Source organism: Tamandua tetradactyla, chromosome 24 (assembly GCF_023851605.1).
Source record: "Tamandua tetradactyla isolate mTamTet1 chromosome 24, mTamTet1.pri, whole genome shotgun sequence".
NCBI lineage: Eukaryota > Metazoa > Chordata > Mammalia > Pilosa > Myrmecophagidae > Tamandua > Tamandua tetradactyla.
The window spans coordinates 18300309-18321890 of NC_135350.1; the positions used below are offsets into that span (position 1 = coordinate 18300309).

Here is a 21582-nt window from a genome sequence, read left to right on the forward strand (position 1 = left end):
AGATAGAAAATATTTTAGACTTTATGGGCCATTCAGTCTCTGTTGCAACTACTCAGCTCTGCTGTTGCAGCACTAAAGCAGTCATAGGCCATGATGTGAATGAATGGGTGTGACTGTGCTCAGTAGTACTTAATTTATAGAAATGGGCAGTGGGCTGGGTTTGGCCCACAGGACTTAGTTTGCCAACCCCTGATTTAGATTATCCCTATTATATCCCATTTAATAGATAAAGAAACTGAGGCTTACTGAGAATAAGTAGCTGTGCCCAAAGTCACACAGCTGGTAAGTGAGGAAGCCAGAATTTATACTCAGGTTTGCCTGTCTCCAGAGTTCATGCTCTAAACTATTATACTGTCAGTCTAACTTGAGAATAATTCCAGGTTAGTCATAGAATTAACAAATCGAAGAAATTAACAATGTGATTGCTATGTCTTTTTTTTTGGTCTGGAACTAGACTTTTGCTCTAGAAGTTATTGAATCTGCTCATGAATGTTGGAAAGCATTGCTTAAGAAGAAGTCTGATGGAGGGGCCATAAATTGGTAAGAATTATTCTCTATGTAATGCTGTTTGTTTGTTTTTTTTAATTGGTATTAAACAGCCATATAATACCATTCATACCTCCAATTTTTTTAAATAACTGCAAATTTTATTTTTCATTAAAAAAATACTTACAGAACTCCTACTCTGGGCATTACTGAGTGCTGGGCACCATCAAGCTAGGAGTTGAGACTGTAGAAATGAACATTGAGTTGTGATCTCTTTTCTCAAAAGATTTATAATTTAGTGGAAGATACTAGGCAACTAATTAGGCATTTAATTGTAGTATATTGTGGCAAGTACAAAGGAAGAGTATTTTTGTAATGTAAAGTTTTTACATTAGCAGCTTTCAACATGCAAACATTTGGTTATTTGATTTTTCTGATAACTTCTTGATAAGAAGAGTAAAAGCCTTCTTGAGCCAACCTGACCTGGATCATTAGATGATTGATTAAGGGGAATCAAACAATAGTATCACATGTAACTCAAAAAATTTATTTTAACTTAAAGCATTTAAGTGTCTTTATCCACCAGTATATTGATACAGGACTAATGCTTTTTCTTTGTATGTGGGCCCACAAATGGAGTTCCACCTCTTTTTTTTTTTTTTTTTTACATTGTACATTTCATTATTATTATACACTCTAGGCATTCCTAGATTATACCATCTCAATCTTTAACATCTATCTTTCTTTCTGATTTCATTTATGTCCCCAGCCCTCCTCCCTCTATCATTCTCACATGCAGCTTCATTCAGTGTTTTAACATAATTGTATTACAGTTAGGAAGTATTGTGCTATCCATTTCTGAGTTTTTGTATCCAGTCCTGTTGCACAGTCTGTATCCCTTCAGCTCCAATTACCCAATATCTTACCCTATTTCTATCTCCTGATGGTCTCTGTTCCCAATGACATATTCCAAGTTTATTCACTAATGTCAGTTCGTATCAGTGAGACTATAAAGTATTTGTCCTTTAGTTTTTGGATAGTCTCACTCAGCATAATGTCCTTAATGTCTATCCATGTTGTTACATACTTCATAACTGTATTCTGTCTTACAACTGCGTAGTATTCCTTCGTATGCATATACCACAGTTTGTTTAGCCACTCGTCTGTTGATGGACATTTTGGCTGTTTCCATCTCCTTACAATTGTAAATAATGCTGCTGTAAACATTGGTGTGCAAATGTCCGTTTGTGTCTTTGCCCTTATGTCTTCTGAGTAGATACCTAGCAATGGTATTGCTGGGTCATATGACAATTCTATATTCAGCTTTTTGAGGAACCGCCAAACTGCCTTTCACAGCGGTTGTACCATTTGACATTCCCACCAACAGTGAATACGTGTGCCTCTTTCTCCACATCCTCTCCAGCACTTGTCATTTTCTGTTTTGTTGATAATGGCCATTCTGGTGGGTGTGAGATGATATCTCATTGTGGTTTTGATTTGCATTTCTCTAATGGCCAGGGACGTTGAGCATCTCTTCATGTGCCTTTTGGCCATTTGTATTTCCTCTTCTGAGAAGTGTCTGTTCAAGTCTTTTTCCCATTTTGTAATTGGATTGGCTGTCTTTTTGTTGTTGAGATGAACAATCTCTCTATAAATTCTGGATACTAGACCTTTATCTGATATGTTGTTTCCAAATATTGTCTCCCATTGTGTAGGCTGTCTTTTTACTTTCTTGATGAAGTTCTTTGAGGCACGAAAGTGTTTAATTTTGAGGAGCTCCCATTTCTTTCTTTCTTTCTTCAGTGATCTTGCTTTAGGTGTAAGGTCCATAAAACCACCTCCAATTATAAGATTCATAAGATATATCCCTACATTTTCCTCTAACTGTTTTATGGTCTTAGACCTAATGTTTATTAGATCTTTGATCCATTTTGAGTTAACTTTTGTATAGGGTGTGAGATACAGGTCCTCTTTCATTCTTTTGCATATGGATATCCAGTTCTCTAGGCACCATTTATTGAAGAGACTGTTCTGTCCCAAATGAGTTGGCTTGACTGCCTTATCAAAGATCAAATGTCCATAGATGAGAGGGTCTATATCTGAGCACTCTGTTCGATTCCATTGGTCGATATATCTATCTTTATGCCAGTACCATGCTGTTTTGACCACTGTGGCTTCATAATATGCCTTAAAGTCAGGCAGCATGAGACCTCCAGCTTTGTTTTTTTTCCTCAAGATGCTTTTAGCAATTCGGGGTACCCTGCCCTTCCAGATAAATTTGCTTATTGGTTTTTCTATTTCTGAAAAGTAAGTTGTTGGGATTTTGATTGGTATTGCGTTGAATCTATAAATCAATTTAGGTAGAATTGACACCTTAACTATATTTAGTCTTCCAATCCATGAACACGGTATGCCCTTCCATCTGTTTAGGTCTTCTGTGATTTCTTTTAACAGTTTCTTGTAGTTTACTTTGTATGGATCTTTTGTCTCTTTAGTTAAATTTATTCCTAAGTATTTTATTCTTTTAGTTGCAGTTGTAAATGGAATTTGTTTCTTGATTTCCCCCTCAGATTGTTCATCACTAGTGTATAGAAACACTACAGATTTTTTAATGTTGATCTTGTAACCTGCCACTTTGCTGTACTCGTTTATTAGCTCTAGTAGTTTTGCTGTGGATTCTTCAGGGTTTTCAATGTATAGTATCATATCATCTGCAAACAGTGATAGTTTTACATTTTCCTTTCCAATTTTGATGCCTTGTATTTCTTTTTCTTGTCTAATTGCTCTGGCTAGAATTTCCAACTGTATGTTGAATAATAGTGGTGATAGTGGACATCCTTTTCTTGTTCCTGATCTTAGGGGGAAAGTTTTCAAGTTTTCCCCATTGAGGATGATATTAGCTGTGGGTTTTTCATATATTCCCTTTATCATTTTAAGGATGTTCCCTTGTATTCCTATCCTTTGAAGTGTTTTCAACAGGAAAGGATGTTGAATCATGTCAAATGCCTTCTCTGCATCAATTGAGATGAACATGTGGTTTTTCTCCTTTGATTTGTTGATATGGTGTATTACATTAATTGATTTTCTTATGTTGAACCATCCTTGCATACCTGGGATGAATCCTAGTTGGTCATGATGTATAATTCTTTTAATGTGTTGCTGGATTCAATTTGCTAGAATTTTGTTGAGGATTTTTGCATCTATATTCATTAGAGAGATTGGTCTGTAGTTTCCTTTTTTTGTGATATCTTTGCCTGGTTTTGGTATGAGGTACCAGAATGCTAGTATAAGAACTTATTGGAGAAATAGTAACAAGGGACTTTGTAATTGTTTATGTTTTATATAGGTATATCATGCAAGAGTCTCCTAAATCCATTTGTATATGCTGTCCCATTTCATTCTTGGAATAGCCATACTAATCATTTTTCTATGCTGAAAAATAGCAGTGCCAGTTGGCTTTCATGGATTTCTACTAGTCATCTGCCAATATATTTTATTGGAAATGTTCAAAAAAATTCAGTGTTTTTAAAATTTACAGTGCTAATTTTAATATTGTCTGTCTTTTCTATTATTTCTGTTGATGGTTTTATTTTGTTGTGTGAGTAGAGGACTATTTTAGAAAGAGGGTTATTAGATTTAGCTGTTAAAAATACAAGCTACCCGATTAAATTTAAATTTCAGAACAACAAATTTTTTTAAGATGTATGTTCCATGTAATATTTTGAACATATTTATACCAAAAATTATTTGTTAGTTGGCTGGAATCCTAATTTAATTGGGCATTCCTTATTTTGACTGGAGGCCATATTTAGAGAAGATTCCTAGCTCTCTCACCATAGTTTTTTCAGAATTTGCAGGAAATGTTTTACTTTGGTTTAGATTATATGTTGACCTCATTATCTATAGCATATTTGGTATATACCACACTTTCTTCCAGGTACTTCCAGGTCTCGACCTTCGAGACTCCAAGGTCGAATTGTATGTCTGTCCTTTTAAAATTTCTTCTTGACTTTGATTAAGGAAACATCTGGCTTATAAGGCCCTACCTTTTCCAATTTCAGCTTACTTAAACATGGGCTGTGGAGAAGAGAAAAAAAAAGTTATAGTCAAAAGTGATGATCCCAACTTTCATCACATTTATTGAGGTCAAGAATTCCAATAAGCCCCACATTTTAAGTCTGGATAGAAACCAAAATGACTACATACTATAATTGCTTTATATGCAATGTCAGATACAGACAGATAAAATTTTAAAAATAGATAGATAGATCATCTTTTTTATCATGGATATCCCAACATTTTTAACAAAGCCTTAGTGACAATGTATATTAATTAGATATACTTGGGGGGGAAATGTGGGCGTTTCACTTAATAATTTTTCTTATTTGTGGATCTGCTAATTACTTTTCCCTTCTATTTTAAAAAATTAAATAGGCTTTAATTCACTACCTCTCTATTTCTGTTTTATGCTGCTGATTTCTTTGATAGGAATGAAGAAAAATCAGTCTTAAACAATTGAAACACTGCCTTTGCTTTTATCTGTGAAGAAGAAAATACATACAGGGTAGCATGTTTGTGGAAATATAGGAAAGGCTTTAACATTATAGAATATTAAGTAATCTAGGAAAAAATTTCTATGGGTTTTTTTTTTGTCCTTGCTGAACTTCCCTATTAAAAGGAAATACAGTTTTCATTTTCATATTGTTACCTCTCTCCACTGTTAGCTTAAATCTTCTGTACCTGTCAGAGAAAGAGAGTCCACAAGTCTTTCCTTAGCCAATTACAATGTCAGTCCCTCACTTTGGCTAGAAAATTCTTTCTATAGGCCAAACGTGATTCCTCTTTTCTTCAGTAAATGTGAAGTGTAGGTTGTTAAAGAGTCTTTTATACATACCTTGAAATTTTTGGGATTTGTATTATATCATTAATTTTTTTTTAATTCTGGAGACTATTATGCTATGGAGCAATCTATATTTGTAACCTTGCTGAGAGAATATACAGTAATTTTAGTTGTCCTAATTTATATTCATTCAGTTCCGTGTTCACTGACTGGAATTATACATTCAATGTGGAGTATTTGGAATTGGTTTTCTTTTTGGCAATCTGTCCTTTTTTATCCTAACAGTAACATTTTCTTTTCCTCTCCAGTACAAACGTGCAGGTATGCGATAGCCCTTTCTGTTGCACTCAAGAGGAAGCAAGATCGTTAGTTGAATCGGTAAGGAGTAAATGTCCAAGGCATCCTTTAGTCTTATAAATGTCACAGAAACGTCTAACAGAAATTCTAAAAAATCTAGCAATGAAATGTGTAAAGTTGTTTGGGGAAGCATAAAGTTAAAAGCAATAGTAACATTGAAGTCTATTTTTTCAACCCAAGGAATTTAAATTAAAAACCTTAAAACCTTTCTATTTTTATTTTTGAAAGAACATTGTGCTAGTGTGAAACTGTTGTGTACCCCAGAAAAGCCATGTTCTTTAATCCTCATTCAATGTTGTAAGGTGGGGTCTTTTTTTTAAGTTGTTTCCATGGAGATATGACCCACTCAGTTGTGGGGGGCCCTTTTAATTAGGTTGTTTCCATGGAGATGTGTCTCCACCCATTTAAGGTGAGTCTTAATCTGCTCACTGGAGTCCTTTAAGAGGGAATCGTTTTGGAAAAAGCTGAAGCCAACACAGACAAACATTTGGAGATGCAGGAAGAAAACACCCCTGGGATAGCTGTTTGAAACTAGAAGCCAAAAAACTAGAAGACACCAGTCTTGTGCCTTTCTTCAGTCAAGGTACCTTCTCTGGATGCCTTAATTTGAATATTTGTATGGCCTTAGAACTGTAAGCCTATAACTTAATGTTCCCTTTATATAAACCAACCCATTTCTGCTATGTTGTATTTTTGGCAGCATTAGCAAACTAAAACACGCATTAACCATTTAACTATTTCATATGATGCAGGTTTTCATCACATCACTCATTTATTGCTACTCTGATGCATTTGCTGTCCTCTCTGCTGTCCTGTTCCCATGAATTACCCACCAGCCATGAGGCAGGAGGATGCCTGACATTTTCAAAAAGCATCCAAGGAAACAGCAATTACTAGTAGAGTAGAGACAGGTGGAAGAAAGAGGAGATGGCATCAGAGATGTTTGGATTTGAGGGTGGAGATGGTGGCAAATTATGAAAGACTCTATGAGAACTATTTTAAGAATTTTGTTTTTTATTCTGAATGAGGTAGGAGCTATTGGAGGGTCTTGAGCAAGAAGTGTTAGGATCTGACAGACTTTAACAGGATCACTCTGACTGCAATGGTAAGTAGACTATGGAAACTCAGGGAAGCTGCAGGGAAGTCACTGTAATAATGCAGGTCACGATATCAGTTTGTTTCTCAAAGTTCTCAATTTGAATCTATGTAGATTATATACTGAACCTGGATTTCATCAATATTTATTATTACTTCCTTAAGAAAAACAAAGAAAAAACTTTTCATCTATGTCCAAACAGTCTATCTCTTACTAGTCACTAAGACTGTGTCATTTATCTTAGTTTTGAATTTATAAATAATAGATATAGTAGATATTTGTCTCAAAAGCTGCAAGATCAAGTTTTTTATCTTCCATCCTGTCTTCTGCATATTATTAGGAAAAAGTCCTCAAGAAAAAACATAACTGAAGTCACAGATATCATTTGCATAGTTACATTAGGAAAATAAGGTTAGAATTTAGAAATATTAACATCTATCTTTAAATAATGGCTTGGTAATCTTGTTGAGTTTTGTGAGGAAAGTGCTATAGTGATTTATACAGTAGAAAATCACAATGCAAAGAAATCAACCACCTCTTCATCAGCTCTGTAAGAATTTGTTGTGTGAGGAATTTCAGCATTAAAAATTTGTTGTAGAAGATATGCCCTAATAGCAGCCTCATCAGTGATTCAGAATTCTTTGTAGTCAAATTATTATATTCCATCACAGTTCATCTCTTCAAGACCACAGTGGGATTTTTTTTTAATCAGAATTATTTAGGTGTATATTCCCAGATCTCTTTTGTTATATACTGAACATTGTACTGTGTTCAAAGTACTGTCAGTTTTTATTTGTCCTTTAGTTGTTCGGAATAACTTAAGATGCTAATGTTTTCTGTCAAGCTTAGTCAGATTCACACTACATCAGTCCTGGGCATATATGGAAACAATAAATTATAAGTCTTAAAGGTTTCTTGGCAGGCTTAAAATGAGTCAGCTATTCATTAGCAAATGTGACATGTATCCAAGAATTAACATCCTGAGACTTATCTGTAGATGTTAAATGAGTGAAGTTTTGTCAAAACAGGGCCAGAACAGAATGATCAAAAGTTAGAATGTTTGCATTTGTTTGGTGTTTTTTTGGTATTTAAAAAAAAAAATTAAAAATTAATAAATAAAAAAAACAGGGCCAGATAGTAATAGAAGTTTTCAATTTCTGTATGTATATTGCCTGAATACTTAGGATGAGTTGATTAGGTGAGGTTTTAGCTTAAGGTGAATGGGCAGTTTTTTAAATACACAATGAGAAATGGACAAAACTTTTGAGCAGTTAGTAGAGTTATTTCAGGAAGCATATACTGGTTAATGTATATTCATCAAGGAATAAGAAGAACAAAGTTAGAATGTCCTCACATCCTAATCTTAAAACTTATTACAATACCATAATAATCAAAACAGCAGGGTCCTAGCATGAGGACAGACATAGATGCCAATGGAATTGAATGAAGAACTCAGAAATCAACCCTCACATTTATGACCAACTGATTTTTGACAAGGGGACAAACACTACTCAGTTAGAAAAGAATAGTCTCTTCAGGTACTGGGAAAACTGGATCTCTATTTAAAAAAAAAAAAAAAAAAGGAGGACTCCTGCATCATAACAGTAAAAAAACCAACCCAAAATGGATCAGAGACCTAAGTATCAAACTGTCAAACTCCTAGAAGGAAACATAGAGAAGCACTTCGGGACCTTGTGTTAGGCAATGATTTCTTTGATTTTACACTCAGGCACAAGCAACAAAAGAAAAAGTAGATAAATGGAGCCTCATCAAAATTAAAAACTTTTGTTCTTTAAAGGACTTTATTGTGAAAATCAAATGGCAACCTACACAATGGGAGAAAATATTTGGAAATCATATATCCAATAAAGGTTTAATTTCCAGAATATATAAATAAAGCCCACAACTTAACAATAAAAAGACAACTCAATTTAAAAGTAGGCAAAGGACTCAAGCAGATATCTCTCCAAAGATGATACATAAATGGCTAGAAAGCACATGTGCTGGTTTGAAAATATCATGTACCCCAGAAAAGCCATATTTTAATCCTGATTCAATCTTGGGGGCAGCCTTTTAATCCTGATTCAATACTGTAGGTCAGAAACTTTTGATTAGATTATCTCCATGGTGATGTGGTGTGCCCAGTTGTGGGTGTGGCCTTTTGATTAGATAGAAATATGACCCTACCCATTTCAGGTGGGTCTTGATTAGTTTACTAGAGTCTTTAAAAAGGGAAAAATTTTGGGAGAGCATCAACTAAAACAGTAGCTGGGTTTTCTTTTATGAAGGTTAATAATATAGACAAGCTTGATGAAATAAAGAAGGTACAAATAAACAATACCAAGAATTAAAATGCAGATATAGCTTGGGAAGATTTGCATCATCCTAAGAAGCTTTTGGCAATACTGTTGAAGCATTTGGCAATGCCTTTATAAACACAAATGAACTGACAGTTTTATTTAAAATGTAAAATACCAACATTAAATCAATAAATTAAAAAGCCCAACAGACTAAAGCAATTTAAAAGAAAACTTAATCATGTAGATGGCAGTTTCTCCAATTTTAATTAATGAATTTGTTCTGTTTTTAGTCAGAATCTCAATGGGGTTTTCACTGAACTTGACAAGCTGATCCTAAAATTCATATGGAATAGTAAAGAGGCAGGAATAATCTGGAAAAGATTAATGAATTTGAGTAAAGAAATAAAAGCTGTAAACAACTTAATGCTCTTAACAAATGAACTTACCATAAGATAAGTTAATAGATAAACTATTGAATGGGAGAGGAAAGTTGCATGTAACTGACAAAAGGAATAACATCTAAATTAATGCACATCTAGTTCAAATCAATGAGAAGAAGATAACTCAGGAGGAAAAATGGGCAAACACTGTAAATGGACAACTTACAAAACAGGAAACTGAAATGGTCAGTAAATATGAAAATTTGCTACATCAGTAGTAATCAGAGAAAGCAAACTAAAATATAATAGTTATCATCTTAGCAAAAGTTTAAAAACCTGATATTACCAGTTTTTCAAGCAAGTGAGGATTAGAGACTTCTCATACTTGATGATGTACTTGATGGGAGTATTAATTGGTACAACCATTTTAAAGAGTAATTAAGTAATTTCTAGTAAAGTTGAAGACTCTCATACTTCCCTACTCAGAAATTACCCTTTTATGTACATGTTTCAGAGAACATTAATACATAAGTTTATATAATCAGACATGGAAAGGTTGGAAACTGAATAAATCTCTATCGATAAGAGCCTGGGTAAATAAGTTGTGATATATTTATTCAGTGGAATGCTATGCCACAGATAAAATATGTGAATTAGAATTACATGAATTTACATGGATAAAATTCTCAAAGCACAGTGTTGGGAGAAAGAAGCAGTTTGTAGCAGGATACATAAAGGATATGCCATTTATGTAAATTTTTAAACTCCCAAAGCAATGCCATATATTTTTAATGAAGAAAAACAGATGTGACATTCATATTTTAGAAACTTAACAGGGAAGGATAATCACCATTTTCAGAATAGTGATTGCCTCTGAAAAGGAAGGGGAGTAGGTGAGATTTAAATTTTTGTTCAGTACGGGGAACGTGATCTTCAAAGTAGGTATGTGGTATAATATCTTCTGCATTTTTGAAATATTTCATAATTTAAAACATTTGTATGCCCAAAATTAAATTTAAGATTCTCTTTTCCCACCACTTTACCCAAAAATATATTTTTTACTCACTCTGTTCATTTTGAAATTTCTTTCAAAGAATTTGACCTATTCCAAATATTCTACAATATTTTTAATATAATTCTTTGTTTTTTGACTTCTTAGTCTCAAGTCAAATGATGTACTAATTTACTTTAGAATATTTTTCACCCTGAATCTAATTTCTTTATTGTAGTAGGAATGAATAATTTATACTAGAAATAAGATTTCATTTTTATTAATACCTTTAAAAATATCTGTCAAGGTCTATAAAATCAGGACACTCATATCCTGGATGACAGACAGCCCATATAAAAAATAATGCATTGCTAGTGTGAGTATAGAACACTGTATATAGCAAAATATTTGAAGTACCAGATGCTGCTAAATCATTCCTCACATAACAATGTATTTAATAAAATCCTTTTATTTTTGTTTATGGTGTTTATGTGCGTCATCATGATTTGCTTTTCTGTACATTGTTTAAAATTCCTGAGGACATCTGAAAATTTTCAAATTGTGAATAAATTTTTGATAAACAGTTCTTTCTGACATAATAGTTTTAGCAGTAAAAACGTGTCCAATAAACTTCAAATAGATAAAGAATGCATATGCTGTGGGTTATTTGGTTGAAATCTCTTACCTTCAAAATATGTAAATTGCTAGGTTTCACTTAAATATCATTTCACGAGCTCACCAAGAGTCAGGAAATGTCAACCAAACACCAAATAACCACGTATGTAAGTCTTAGAAAAACATGTTTTATTGTAGTCATTAATAAAATATATGGGATAACACAGGCTTTATGTGGGGATAAAATAACAAACTTCTTTTAGATATTCCCCTCTTTTTGTTTGAAAATACATACCAACTATTAGTAGAATTTCATTCTTTCCTTTAAATCAGTTTTGAAGTAAGGCAGGTGAAGCTTCCAACATAAAACATGGACAAAGCTTAGATCCCTTCCCTTTATGATTAAGTTGAAAGAAAGAAAAATAAAGGGGAAAAGAGGATACAAAAACGAAAGGGATGAATACTTCTGGTGCTATTAGTTTTAGTTTGAAAACTTTGAAATGAGGGAAAAAAGGTAACACGCCATCATTGCCTCATCCCTACCTAAGGTTGCTGTATGATGAAGTTTTATCATAGCATTATTTTAATTCTGCTATGTGTAAGAAAGATGATTTAAATGCTCTTTCCCTTTTTTCTCCCATTTCTCCCATTTATTTGCAAGTTTTTTTTTTATTCCAATTTGAATCACTGATCAGAAGTACCTTTATAGTTGAAGGAATCCGACCTAAAATAGTAACACTAGTAAACTAAACAGTATGGTCCACATTTTTCCTTTTCTTTGTGCTTTCTTTCAATATCCCTTTTTGTTGGGTTTCATGTAAATTTTGCTTCATTTACCCAAAGTGTAAATGATGAATTTAATAGCTTCTTTAGTGGGATTACTGGAAAAAGACCTATTTCTGTGTCATTTAGAGATCTGTGCATTTTGCAGCACTCCCTTTAAGAAGGATTTAGACTCTTATTTAAAGTTGGAAGAGACCTTCAGGGCAAAGCAGCAGTATTATACTGGTTGTGCTGAGAGGCAGTAAAGTTTCATTATTTAAAAGTACTTGTTCTAACTTCTGGACAAGATAGAACAACAGGGACCAGATTTACTCTCTTAACTGGAAAAAAAAAATAGTGGATTGAAAAATGTTGAACGACACATAAAGGAGGACAGTGATAACTGAGAGATTGGGAACAAAAGAGATAAGCCCTATTATAGCCCCAGTTTAGTGCCTTGAGAATTTCCAGGCCATGGCACAGGGATGAAGTACCTAGGCAAGCCTTGGGGAATCCTTGAGTTGAGGAGACAGAGCTGAGATACAAAAGAAAACCAAGGCAGCTAGAGCAATGGAGAAGAGAGAGCTGCAAAGAGAGAGAACTCCAGAGCTGCCAGAGGGTCCTACTCTAATTTTTTTAGTATGTGAGAAACTGTCCAATGCCTGGGAAAGAGCTAGAGGTAATAGTGCCTAACGCTTATGCAGGGCCTGTTCCCACCAGTCAGACTGAAAAGATTCATGTGTTATTAGGTAAAGGACACAGAAGGATCTTACCTCAGTAGTGGGCTCAGCAGTGCTCTGGCATGAACACTGCTCTGCCCCTCCTATCAAATCTTTTTTTTCTTTTAACATTTTTTTATTGTGAAATAAAGCATTATACAAAAAAAGCAGTACATTTCACAATGTGACTGTGATTGTGAAAACCTTGTGTCTGATGCTCCTTTTATCTACCTTGTCAACAGATGAGTAGAACATATGGAATAAAAATAAATAATAGGGGAAACAACTGTTAAAATAAATTGAAATGCTAGTGATCAATGAAGGCGAGGGGTAAGGGGTATGGTATGTATAATTTTTTTTTCTGTTTTTGTTTTATTTCTTTTTCTGTTTTTTTAATTTTTTTTCTGAACTGATGCAAATTGTTCTAAGAAATGATGGATATGCAACTAAGTGATGATATTGTGAATTACTGATTATATATGTAGAATGGAACAATCACATATTAATGTTTTAGTTCATTTGTTAAATTTTTTTAATTAATAAATTAATTTTAAAAAAAACAGTATATTTCAACGTACATTCTAACAAGCAGTTGTAGAACAGATTCCTGAGTTTTGTATGGGTTACTGTTCCACAATTTTAGGTTTTTCCTTCTAGCTACTCCGAGACACTGGAAACAAAAAGAAATATCAATATAATGACTCAACAGTCATACTCATTTGTTAAATCCTGACTTCTCTGTTATAATTCCTTCTACTTGGATCCTTCTCTGAATCTTTAAGGGTATTTGGGCTCTTCCCTTTCTAATTTTTTCATATTGGAAAGGGCTGTCAAGAAGATAAGTAGGTGGATGGAACTAGTTGATGGTCTTGGAAAAGCTGGCCCCTCTGGATTTCAGGACTTACTTGGCCTAGGAACCCATCAGGAGGTTGTAGGTTTCTGGAAAGTAATCTTAGTACAGAATAGTCTCTTGAATCTTATCAATAATTGAAGCCTGATCTCTTTTTCGGTTTCTTTAACATTTGTTGTGTGTAGTAAAGCTAGCCTTCAGAACTGCGCAGAACTCCAACTCTGAGTCTTAGGTGTTACACAGGTAGCCAGAGTTTCAGGGAGACCCCAGGTTATACATATATAGCAACATCTCAAAACCTTCCTATCAGATTTTAAAAGCAAGACCTGAGAGGTTCAAATTGTTTCCAAGTTACATGATTTCATCTCAAAACAAGGCTCAGTAATATTTATAGGAATTCAAAAAACATCCAACACCAATAAAGTTCACAATATCTGGCATCCTGAAAAAAATTACCAGACATGCAAAGAAGAAGAAAGAAAGAACTAGAAAACGTGACTCATGATGAGATAAATCAGTCAAAATCCATGTGAACTGACAAAGATGTTAGAATTACAGAAAATGACATTAAAACAATTATTATAAATATCTGTTCAAAAGTTAAGTACAGCTATGGAAGACCTAAATAAGACTCAAATTGAACTTCTATATATTGAAATTGAAATGTGTAAGATGAAAAAATGCACTGGAATTAATAGTAGATTAGATATTGGAGAAGTAGAGATTAGTGAATTTGATAATTGCAATAGAAACTACTCAAAATGAAATGAATTTTTTTTTTTTTAACGAAAAGATCATCAATGAGCTGTGAACAACTTAGGGCAACCTAACATATATGTAATTAGAGGCCCAAAGAAGAGTGTGGGGATGGAAGAGTCAGACAAATATTTAAAGATATAATAGCTGATTTTTTTTTCAAGTTTAATAAAAGCTAGAAACCCACAGATCCAAAATTTTAAACTACAAGCACATACAGAGAGTAATACTAAGGCACAACATAATTGAATTGCTCAAAAACAGTGATTAGGAGAAAAATTTAAGAGTAGCCAAAGGGGGGGAAAAACATTAAATACAAAAAAACTGATAAGAAATAACAGCAAATTTTTCATTAGAAACAAAGCAAATAAGAACACAGTGGAGCAACATCTTTAAAGGCTAAAAAGGGGGAAAGGAAAACTAACATAAAATTCCATACCCAGAATATATATTGTTCAAAAATGAAAGCAAAATAAACACTTTTCAGACATATAAAAGATGAGAGAATTAATCACCTATAGGCCCAAACTATAAAAAATATTGAAGAAAGTCCTTCAGGAAGAAGAAAATGATAGCAGATAGGAAACTGGTCCTACACAAAGGAAAGGAAGAACAGAAAAGTTGACTACATGGGTAAATGTGTTGCTTATTGTCTTAAGTCACTACAAATAAATTCACTCCTGGAGAAGAAAAGAATGCAGTGTGGGATTGATAACATATGTAAGAGTGAAATATATAACAACAATAGCACAAAGGAGTGGAGAAATAGAAGTATGCCATTTTTGAATTCTTAGACCATATGTGAAGACTGTTAATTAAAGATATACAGTATAAACCCTGAAGTGACTGCTAAAATAGAGGCACAATGAATTATAGCTGTTAAGCTAACAGAAGAGAAACTTAATATCACACACAAATATTCAATTAATCTTAAAGGAGGCAGAAAAAGAGGAAAAGGAGAACAAAAAACATATGGTATAAAAAGAAAACAAATAGCAAGGTGATAAATTAAAAATTAACCATATCAAAAATTACATTAAATGGAAATGGCTTAAATCCCACAATTAAAAGGCAAAGATTTCTGGTTGGATAAAAAAATCATGAACCAAGTATATGCTGCCTACAAGAAATGTTCTCCAAATAGTTTATAAGTAAAAGGAGCAAAAAATATACTCTCCTTTCTAAAGTTTATTTAATAAAAGTATAAAGGAAGAATAAAAAAATACTCTCCTTGCATATCCCAGAAGGAGATGGCAATCCTTGGCTTCTGTTATTAAGATCAAGCCAACTCAGAACAAAGCTTTAAAACAATCTGACTGGGATACCTTTTTATCACCAAGGTTGTTTTAAACTTTTGGACTGCCTAAACAAGAGATTATTTCCTCTGCAGCCACTCACTGTTAGCTACTCAAGGCTATGCCTCCATCAAAGAAGACATTGTTCCACTTTAGAATCATTCTTTGCATGTAATTTTCTAATGAAGTCATGCTATGATATTTGTACCATACAGATTTATTTTATGTAGTACTCTGAGAATGGACATCTTTATGGTAGATTCACAATGTCTTTTCTTGGTAAATCAAAATCTAATTCTAGACAATTTATTTCCCTTTCCTCCTTCCTCTTTTTTGCCTCTCTTCTGACAGCTTTGCACTGTACTGTCACTGGAAGATAAGGGAAATGAAATTAGAATCAATCATTTAGTTAATAGATGCTTGAAGAGGAAGTGGATTAAACTTACATAAACTTAAAATACTTTTAATCTTACTCTATTTTATAGTCTATTTAATCTTGATTATGGATAACTGAGAATGGGTCATTATTTGTTGATTTCTAAAGCAAAAATCAGAGGGGAGAGTGAATGTAAAATGAGTAACTGCCTTATGAACTATGAAAACATAATGCAGAAAGAGACTGTCCAAGGTAATTTGATTCAGCTAAAACTCTGCTATGAAAATTTGAGAACTTTTTTCTTTAATTTTAAGCCCTTATAGTAAAATCATAGAATATTTATCTTCATGTCATACATTGAAACAGTATACTTTAAATTGGTTCAAAGGGCCATATTTGTTAATCATTTTGAACACATGTAAAGTGCAGATGAAAATGCTTATAGGGACCTGTTGTATTATTGAAGGAGAAGCTCAAGTACAGGGCAGTTATATGAATAGTTCAGTATTCATTTAAAAAACACAGCTTAGATAAGAATGGGGGCAAATTCCTGTATTAAGATCTCTTTGATGAAAGAATGCAGAATACTTAGGTAATGAGAATACTAGATTTGTTTGAAAGAAGCTAAAGATGAGAAGAATTTTTGGAATGAGGAAGAGGAGGAGATAGCATTTTTAGAGTGAGGGTATAAAACAATATTTACTGGTTTGTGAAGAATTTATCTTAGATGAGTAGAAGGTGCCCATATTTTTTTCTGTACTGGAAATTAGAAGTAACCAAAAATCCTTTCTTATTTTCTTATGCTGACAAAGTAATGATGATGACATCTGAGAGTGAGAGTTGAGATTGGGGTAGTGTAGGTGCCACTCCTTACATTTCTTTGTTCTTCCATATCTTTGAATGAGTGTTATATTGTCATTATGTTTAAGAATCAGGAAATCATTGCCAATAAATGAAGACTTAAATAGCTGATGTGTGTCACATGAATCCATTGTTGTTGCTGCTGTTTTCAAAATTGAATGTTCTATCTTTTGGCATATTTTAATAGTAAAAAATGTACAAAAAAAATGCCCCAATTTTTAATAGTGATTATCTCTTCACTATTTGGACCTACCTGTGCTTTGTGTTTTCTTTTACATAAGGTATAGTATGTTTTGAATATACATTTTAAGAATGAAGAAATAAAAACATCTGGAAATTGTTTTTAAAAAAATGTAATGATAGATGTCTTAGAGTAGCTTGCCCATTTCTTTTCTGCAATGCTTTTAAGTTAATGAGAAGCTGCTCAATTATTCTATTTTTATACATTGTCCATTTTCTTTCTCTGAAACATGTGGCAGTTCCAGCAAGATGCAGCTGCTAATTTTAAACAGGAAATCCAAACAGCTAACTTTCCAACAAACTTTGTGGTCAGTGTCCTGCACAATTTAAGTCAGTTGCACTTTTAGTGCACTAACTTGCACTAATAAGCAAGTTATTCTATTTTATAGTCTATTTAGAAAAAAATAGAGCCATCGAATCCCAAAAGCCATCATCTTAAGTATGATTTTTGTTGTTGTGTTACCGTCACACCCAGATTTTTTTATGACCAGCATCCTCAAAACCAACCATAGTTAAGCATTTTTCTCTGTGTGAAGAAACCGAATAGAGTTTTTCTTCTCTTTTGAAGTACTTGGAAAATTTCAAAGATGTCTTACATAAAATTTGTACAAGGGTCTTTTTATTTACATGGTTGCATCATCTTTTTCTATGATATAAAGAAAAATGTTTGCTTAGCCTTTTTCTGAAAGAGTAAAAGAGACAATTTAAAACCATTTCTGGTTTGGGAGAATATTTTAATATTACTGAAATTTAAATTTGCCTTCTTCCAAGTCAGTACTGCCCTTGCACCTAAGCGAGGAGGGCTCCTCCCTTGGGTCCTGCTTTTATAAAGGATCCTGCTTCAGCCTTCGTCCAGCCATGTCCCTCCCAAAGGGCAAGAGGACCAGAGGCCGAAGTTCTGGACCCACCGGGAGCCCATGCCTCCCCTTCTGGACCACATTTTGACTACCCACAATTCTGGAATTCTTTGGCCAAACAACTTCAAGCCCGTTTGCAGAGCCTGCGTGACATCTCCCCAGGTCCAGCCTCCTGAGTGTGTGGACTATGCACTCACCGTTACTTCTGCATGGACCAGTGGATGGCTGTTCAGGGGAAGGGGATACAAAATCATGTGGAATTTCTATCCCAAGTGAGGGTGAGACCTGCGAAATGCAGAATAGAACCTTGGGCGAGTAGGGAGAGGGAAAACAGGGAGAAGGCCATGCCCCTCTTTTCCTGACTCGTCCACGCTCTGGCCTGTGTCTCTGAGGTGTCTGTAATACTGTCCTCCAGGTCCTGACAAAGGTAATTTATCAAGATAGTAGGATGGAACGTATTTTACGTTCTATTTATCACTTTGTTAGCCTGGTGTGTAACTTTTAAATACTTGGGGGTATGATATGTGGTCCTCTATTAGAACCTTTGCCCCAGCCCTTACACATGTTAGAGGTGGATATTTCATATTTGAAGGTGAGCGGATTTAGAAAATTAGAACTTGATTATTAAGTTTGAAATCTGAAAAGTCTATTATTTGGCATGTTCCATTTCTCGAATTGGAAAGGTTGGTGATTACATAGGTGTTCACTCTAATTATTCTTTAAAGTCACAGCCTTTATGCATTCTTTTCTGTGAATAATGGCTCTCCCAATACATGTTAAGAAAAAAATACACCAAAAAGTATGAAAGTATTGCTCTTGATTAGGTAAAAAATTCTTGTGTCTCAGAAATACCTCTTTTAAATCTGTCTACCTTAGTGTATCTCTTCTAAGAATATTAGAGGCATAAGAATAAGCAGTCAAATTAATTTAAAATTTCTAGAAGACAGCTAAATAAATAAAATAATATATATGTTTGTGTGACTGTGGATGACATGTGTGGGAATGTATGTGTGTTTGAGTTTTGTTCTCAGACCTCAACCAAGGAAGCTATTGAAAGAAAACCTCTGTTCTCTTTGTATTCTCAGTCACAAGGCCTTCAGTAGTTCCCATAAGTTAATGAAAGAAAATATTCCCAAACATGCTTCTGTACTTGATTCAAAGCCTGTGGTTTGTTTTATCTGAAAAAAAAAAGAGCTATGATAATCAAAAGCAAAGAAGAATATTTACTTTTTTTCAGGTTAGAGAACCATTGTGTATAATATACTTCGCTCTGAATTTCACATAAAGGACTGATGCGGTTTTCACATATAGATAATTCTTATAACAGAGATTCTGTCGTGTTCTTTTATTTCAGGTATCACCTTCGCCTAGTAAAGAAAGTAGTAATGAAGAAGGTATGGTATATGTTGGACTTTAAGAGGCTAGATGTATTAATGTATTTACTTAAATCACAGAAAGCAAAAAATAAATGAATTAGATGAACTAAGTAAAATATTTTTAAAACAGTCTTTAAAATTTCCACATCAAATATATTATTTCTTAATTTCAGAAAATGAGATTGGACATATTTGTTACTTTTAGGTTAGAGAATAGTTTGGTTATGTAGTGACTTTTGTATCTGTGTGTATGAAGTACTGAGAGGTTCCAACTAGTTCTGATTAATTTTAAAAGGCTCCAAATATCTGAACCTGGGAGATTTTCTTTACTATCTCCCATCATTTTAATGAATCACTCACTGTAATTGAAGATTTTTAAATCGAAAGTTTTAATAGGATTATAAATGCTTACCATATTTTATTGTCATTATTTGAAGCTGTTTTAAGAAGCAAATAAAAGTTTCAGAATATAAGCATGTACATATATCATCTGTCTTTCAAAATATTGCAAGGCTTTTGGCCTTTTGTTTTAATATAAAATATTAATGAAATATTCAGCTTGCAAATTTGGAAGGAAAATGAGAGCTGTTTCCTATGAGTCAGCTCTTAATGCATTTAGAAACAAGCAAAACCATAGACATGATTTCATGGGAAAGCAAGCTCTATTCGTTTAATGCTGTGCTAACAGATTGTTTCTCTGCACTACTATCCCATCTTGGATATTTGATAGACAGTAGAATTTTACAGAACAAAGTTCCTTTCATGCTGTAGCTAGAGTAGTAATTTCAGTAGATCTCAAATGACCTTGAAATATGTACAAAATAAAGTTGGAAGACTAGAATTTTCAGCATAGTTTTATATAAGACTTGAACCAAATAAGAAAATTTGGAGCAAAACACTAGAAGTAGTTTTAAATAACAAAATGTGAAGTACTAAGCTTATGTATGAGTGTTTGTATCTGCCTAAATACTTCCTAAAGGTGTAAATTAAATTGTTTAAAGGAATCTAACCCCCTTTTTCTCCCTCCCTCTTCCTCTTCCTCCCTTTCCTAACCCTTTCCTCTCCTATTTTCATAGAGCAAATGTGGCACTTCCTTGGAAAGTGATTGGAACCTTCAAAAGTCTGCCATCAAGACTCCCACCATCCTTTCCTTGAAATTCTAGAGATGGGCAAGTGCATGAGCATTTGCTGACTTCCTGCTGAAACATCATTTTTATAAACTTTTTGAAATATGCAATATGTAAATAAACACTGAAATTTTTTAATTAGTCACTTTGGAAACTTATTAATCTGAAAAGGATATGGTTTAAATTTTCTTTAAGAAATTTAGAAGCATTAAGTTTGATAAGTACTAATTTCTATACCTAAAAGAACCCAATGATTTTATTAGCTTTTATTTCCATATAGTAATACCCAAATCACAAATTTAATAAGTTAATATGGTTTTTGTAGATATTCTTGTTCTCAGTTTCATACTCTATTAAGTCTTTTCAAGTCCACTGCTGGTGGAGGTTTCATTCAGACAACCTCTCGTATCTCTTATTAGGGCTTGGGTAGATGTATTTACATTTATTAAAGCTCTTTCCGATAATTTACAATTTTGGAAGTCCTAAACTCTGTTTGATTCTTAACCAGTCCCCTTAGTTTTCAAATCTCATCTTTATGGTGATGACTCCCACATCTACCTAAGAAGCCCAGGTCTCTCTCTTAGGCTCTGCCTGTTGGACACTCCTTGAATGCCTCTGACTTTTCTTGTCCAAAACTAAACTCATTATCTTCCCTCACATATCTCCTCTTCTTCCCTTATTCTGTATCATGATCAATTGAATTTGCTTTCTCTAGTCCCTAGTTGAGACTTTGAAATATCTCATTGAACTTCTCTCTTTTCCTCCCTTTACTCATGAAGATCATCTAAACATTTCTTTTATCTGTTACTTCCATCCCATTACCACCCATACTATGCTGGGTTTTTTTGTTATTCATTTGGACTCTTGCAAAGGCCTCCTCTCTGTTTTTCATGCGTCTCAGATCCGCCTCTGTACCTCATCTCCATAGGTCTAGCTCAATTTCATGCTCTCTTGCTTCCTCACCAAGTGGTTGTCCTGCCTCTAGCTTTTCACCCTCTATACCATTTTCCAAATTTTCAAACAGTTATTTTCCTAAAGCATAGGTCTTGGTCTGTTATCTTTTCTTTCTAAAAAAAAAATCAATGTTCACTTGAGCTGTCTTTGGGATTGTACAAATCTCTTTGAGAGAAGCAAAAGGGTATAAGAAGGGAATGTACTGTTTTAAATGTTGTTGACATAATGGTTTTTTAATCATGAAAATATTGTAACTTACAGAAAAATAACAACTATTGCAACAATTGTGAACAATGAACTGGATTATCAAAGGCTGGGTAAATGGTCTATGGCATGTGGTGTAT

At 33.7% G+C, this 21582-nt stretch overlaps 1 protein-coding gene across 1 annotated transcript in view; it reads left to right on the forward strand.

Moving 5' to 3' along the window:
• PPA2 (inorganic pyrophosphatase 2) overlaps positions 1-20427 on the forward strand; it is a 120921-nt gene extending 100494 nt beyond the window's left edge. The window contains exons 9-12 of the mRNA XM_077142642.1: positions 455-540; positions 5635-5704; positions 19136-19175; positions 20234-20427. Of these exons, the coding sequence (XP_076998757.1) occupies positions 455-540; positions 5635-5704; positions 19136-19175; positions 20234-20262 (225 nt within the window). The 3' untranslated portion in view covers positions 20263-20427. The remainder of the gene's footprint in view (positions 1-454; positions 541-5634; positions 5705-19135; positions 19176-20233) is intronic.
• The last annotated feature ends 1155 nt before the right edge of the window (positions 20428-21582 follow it).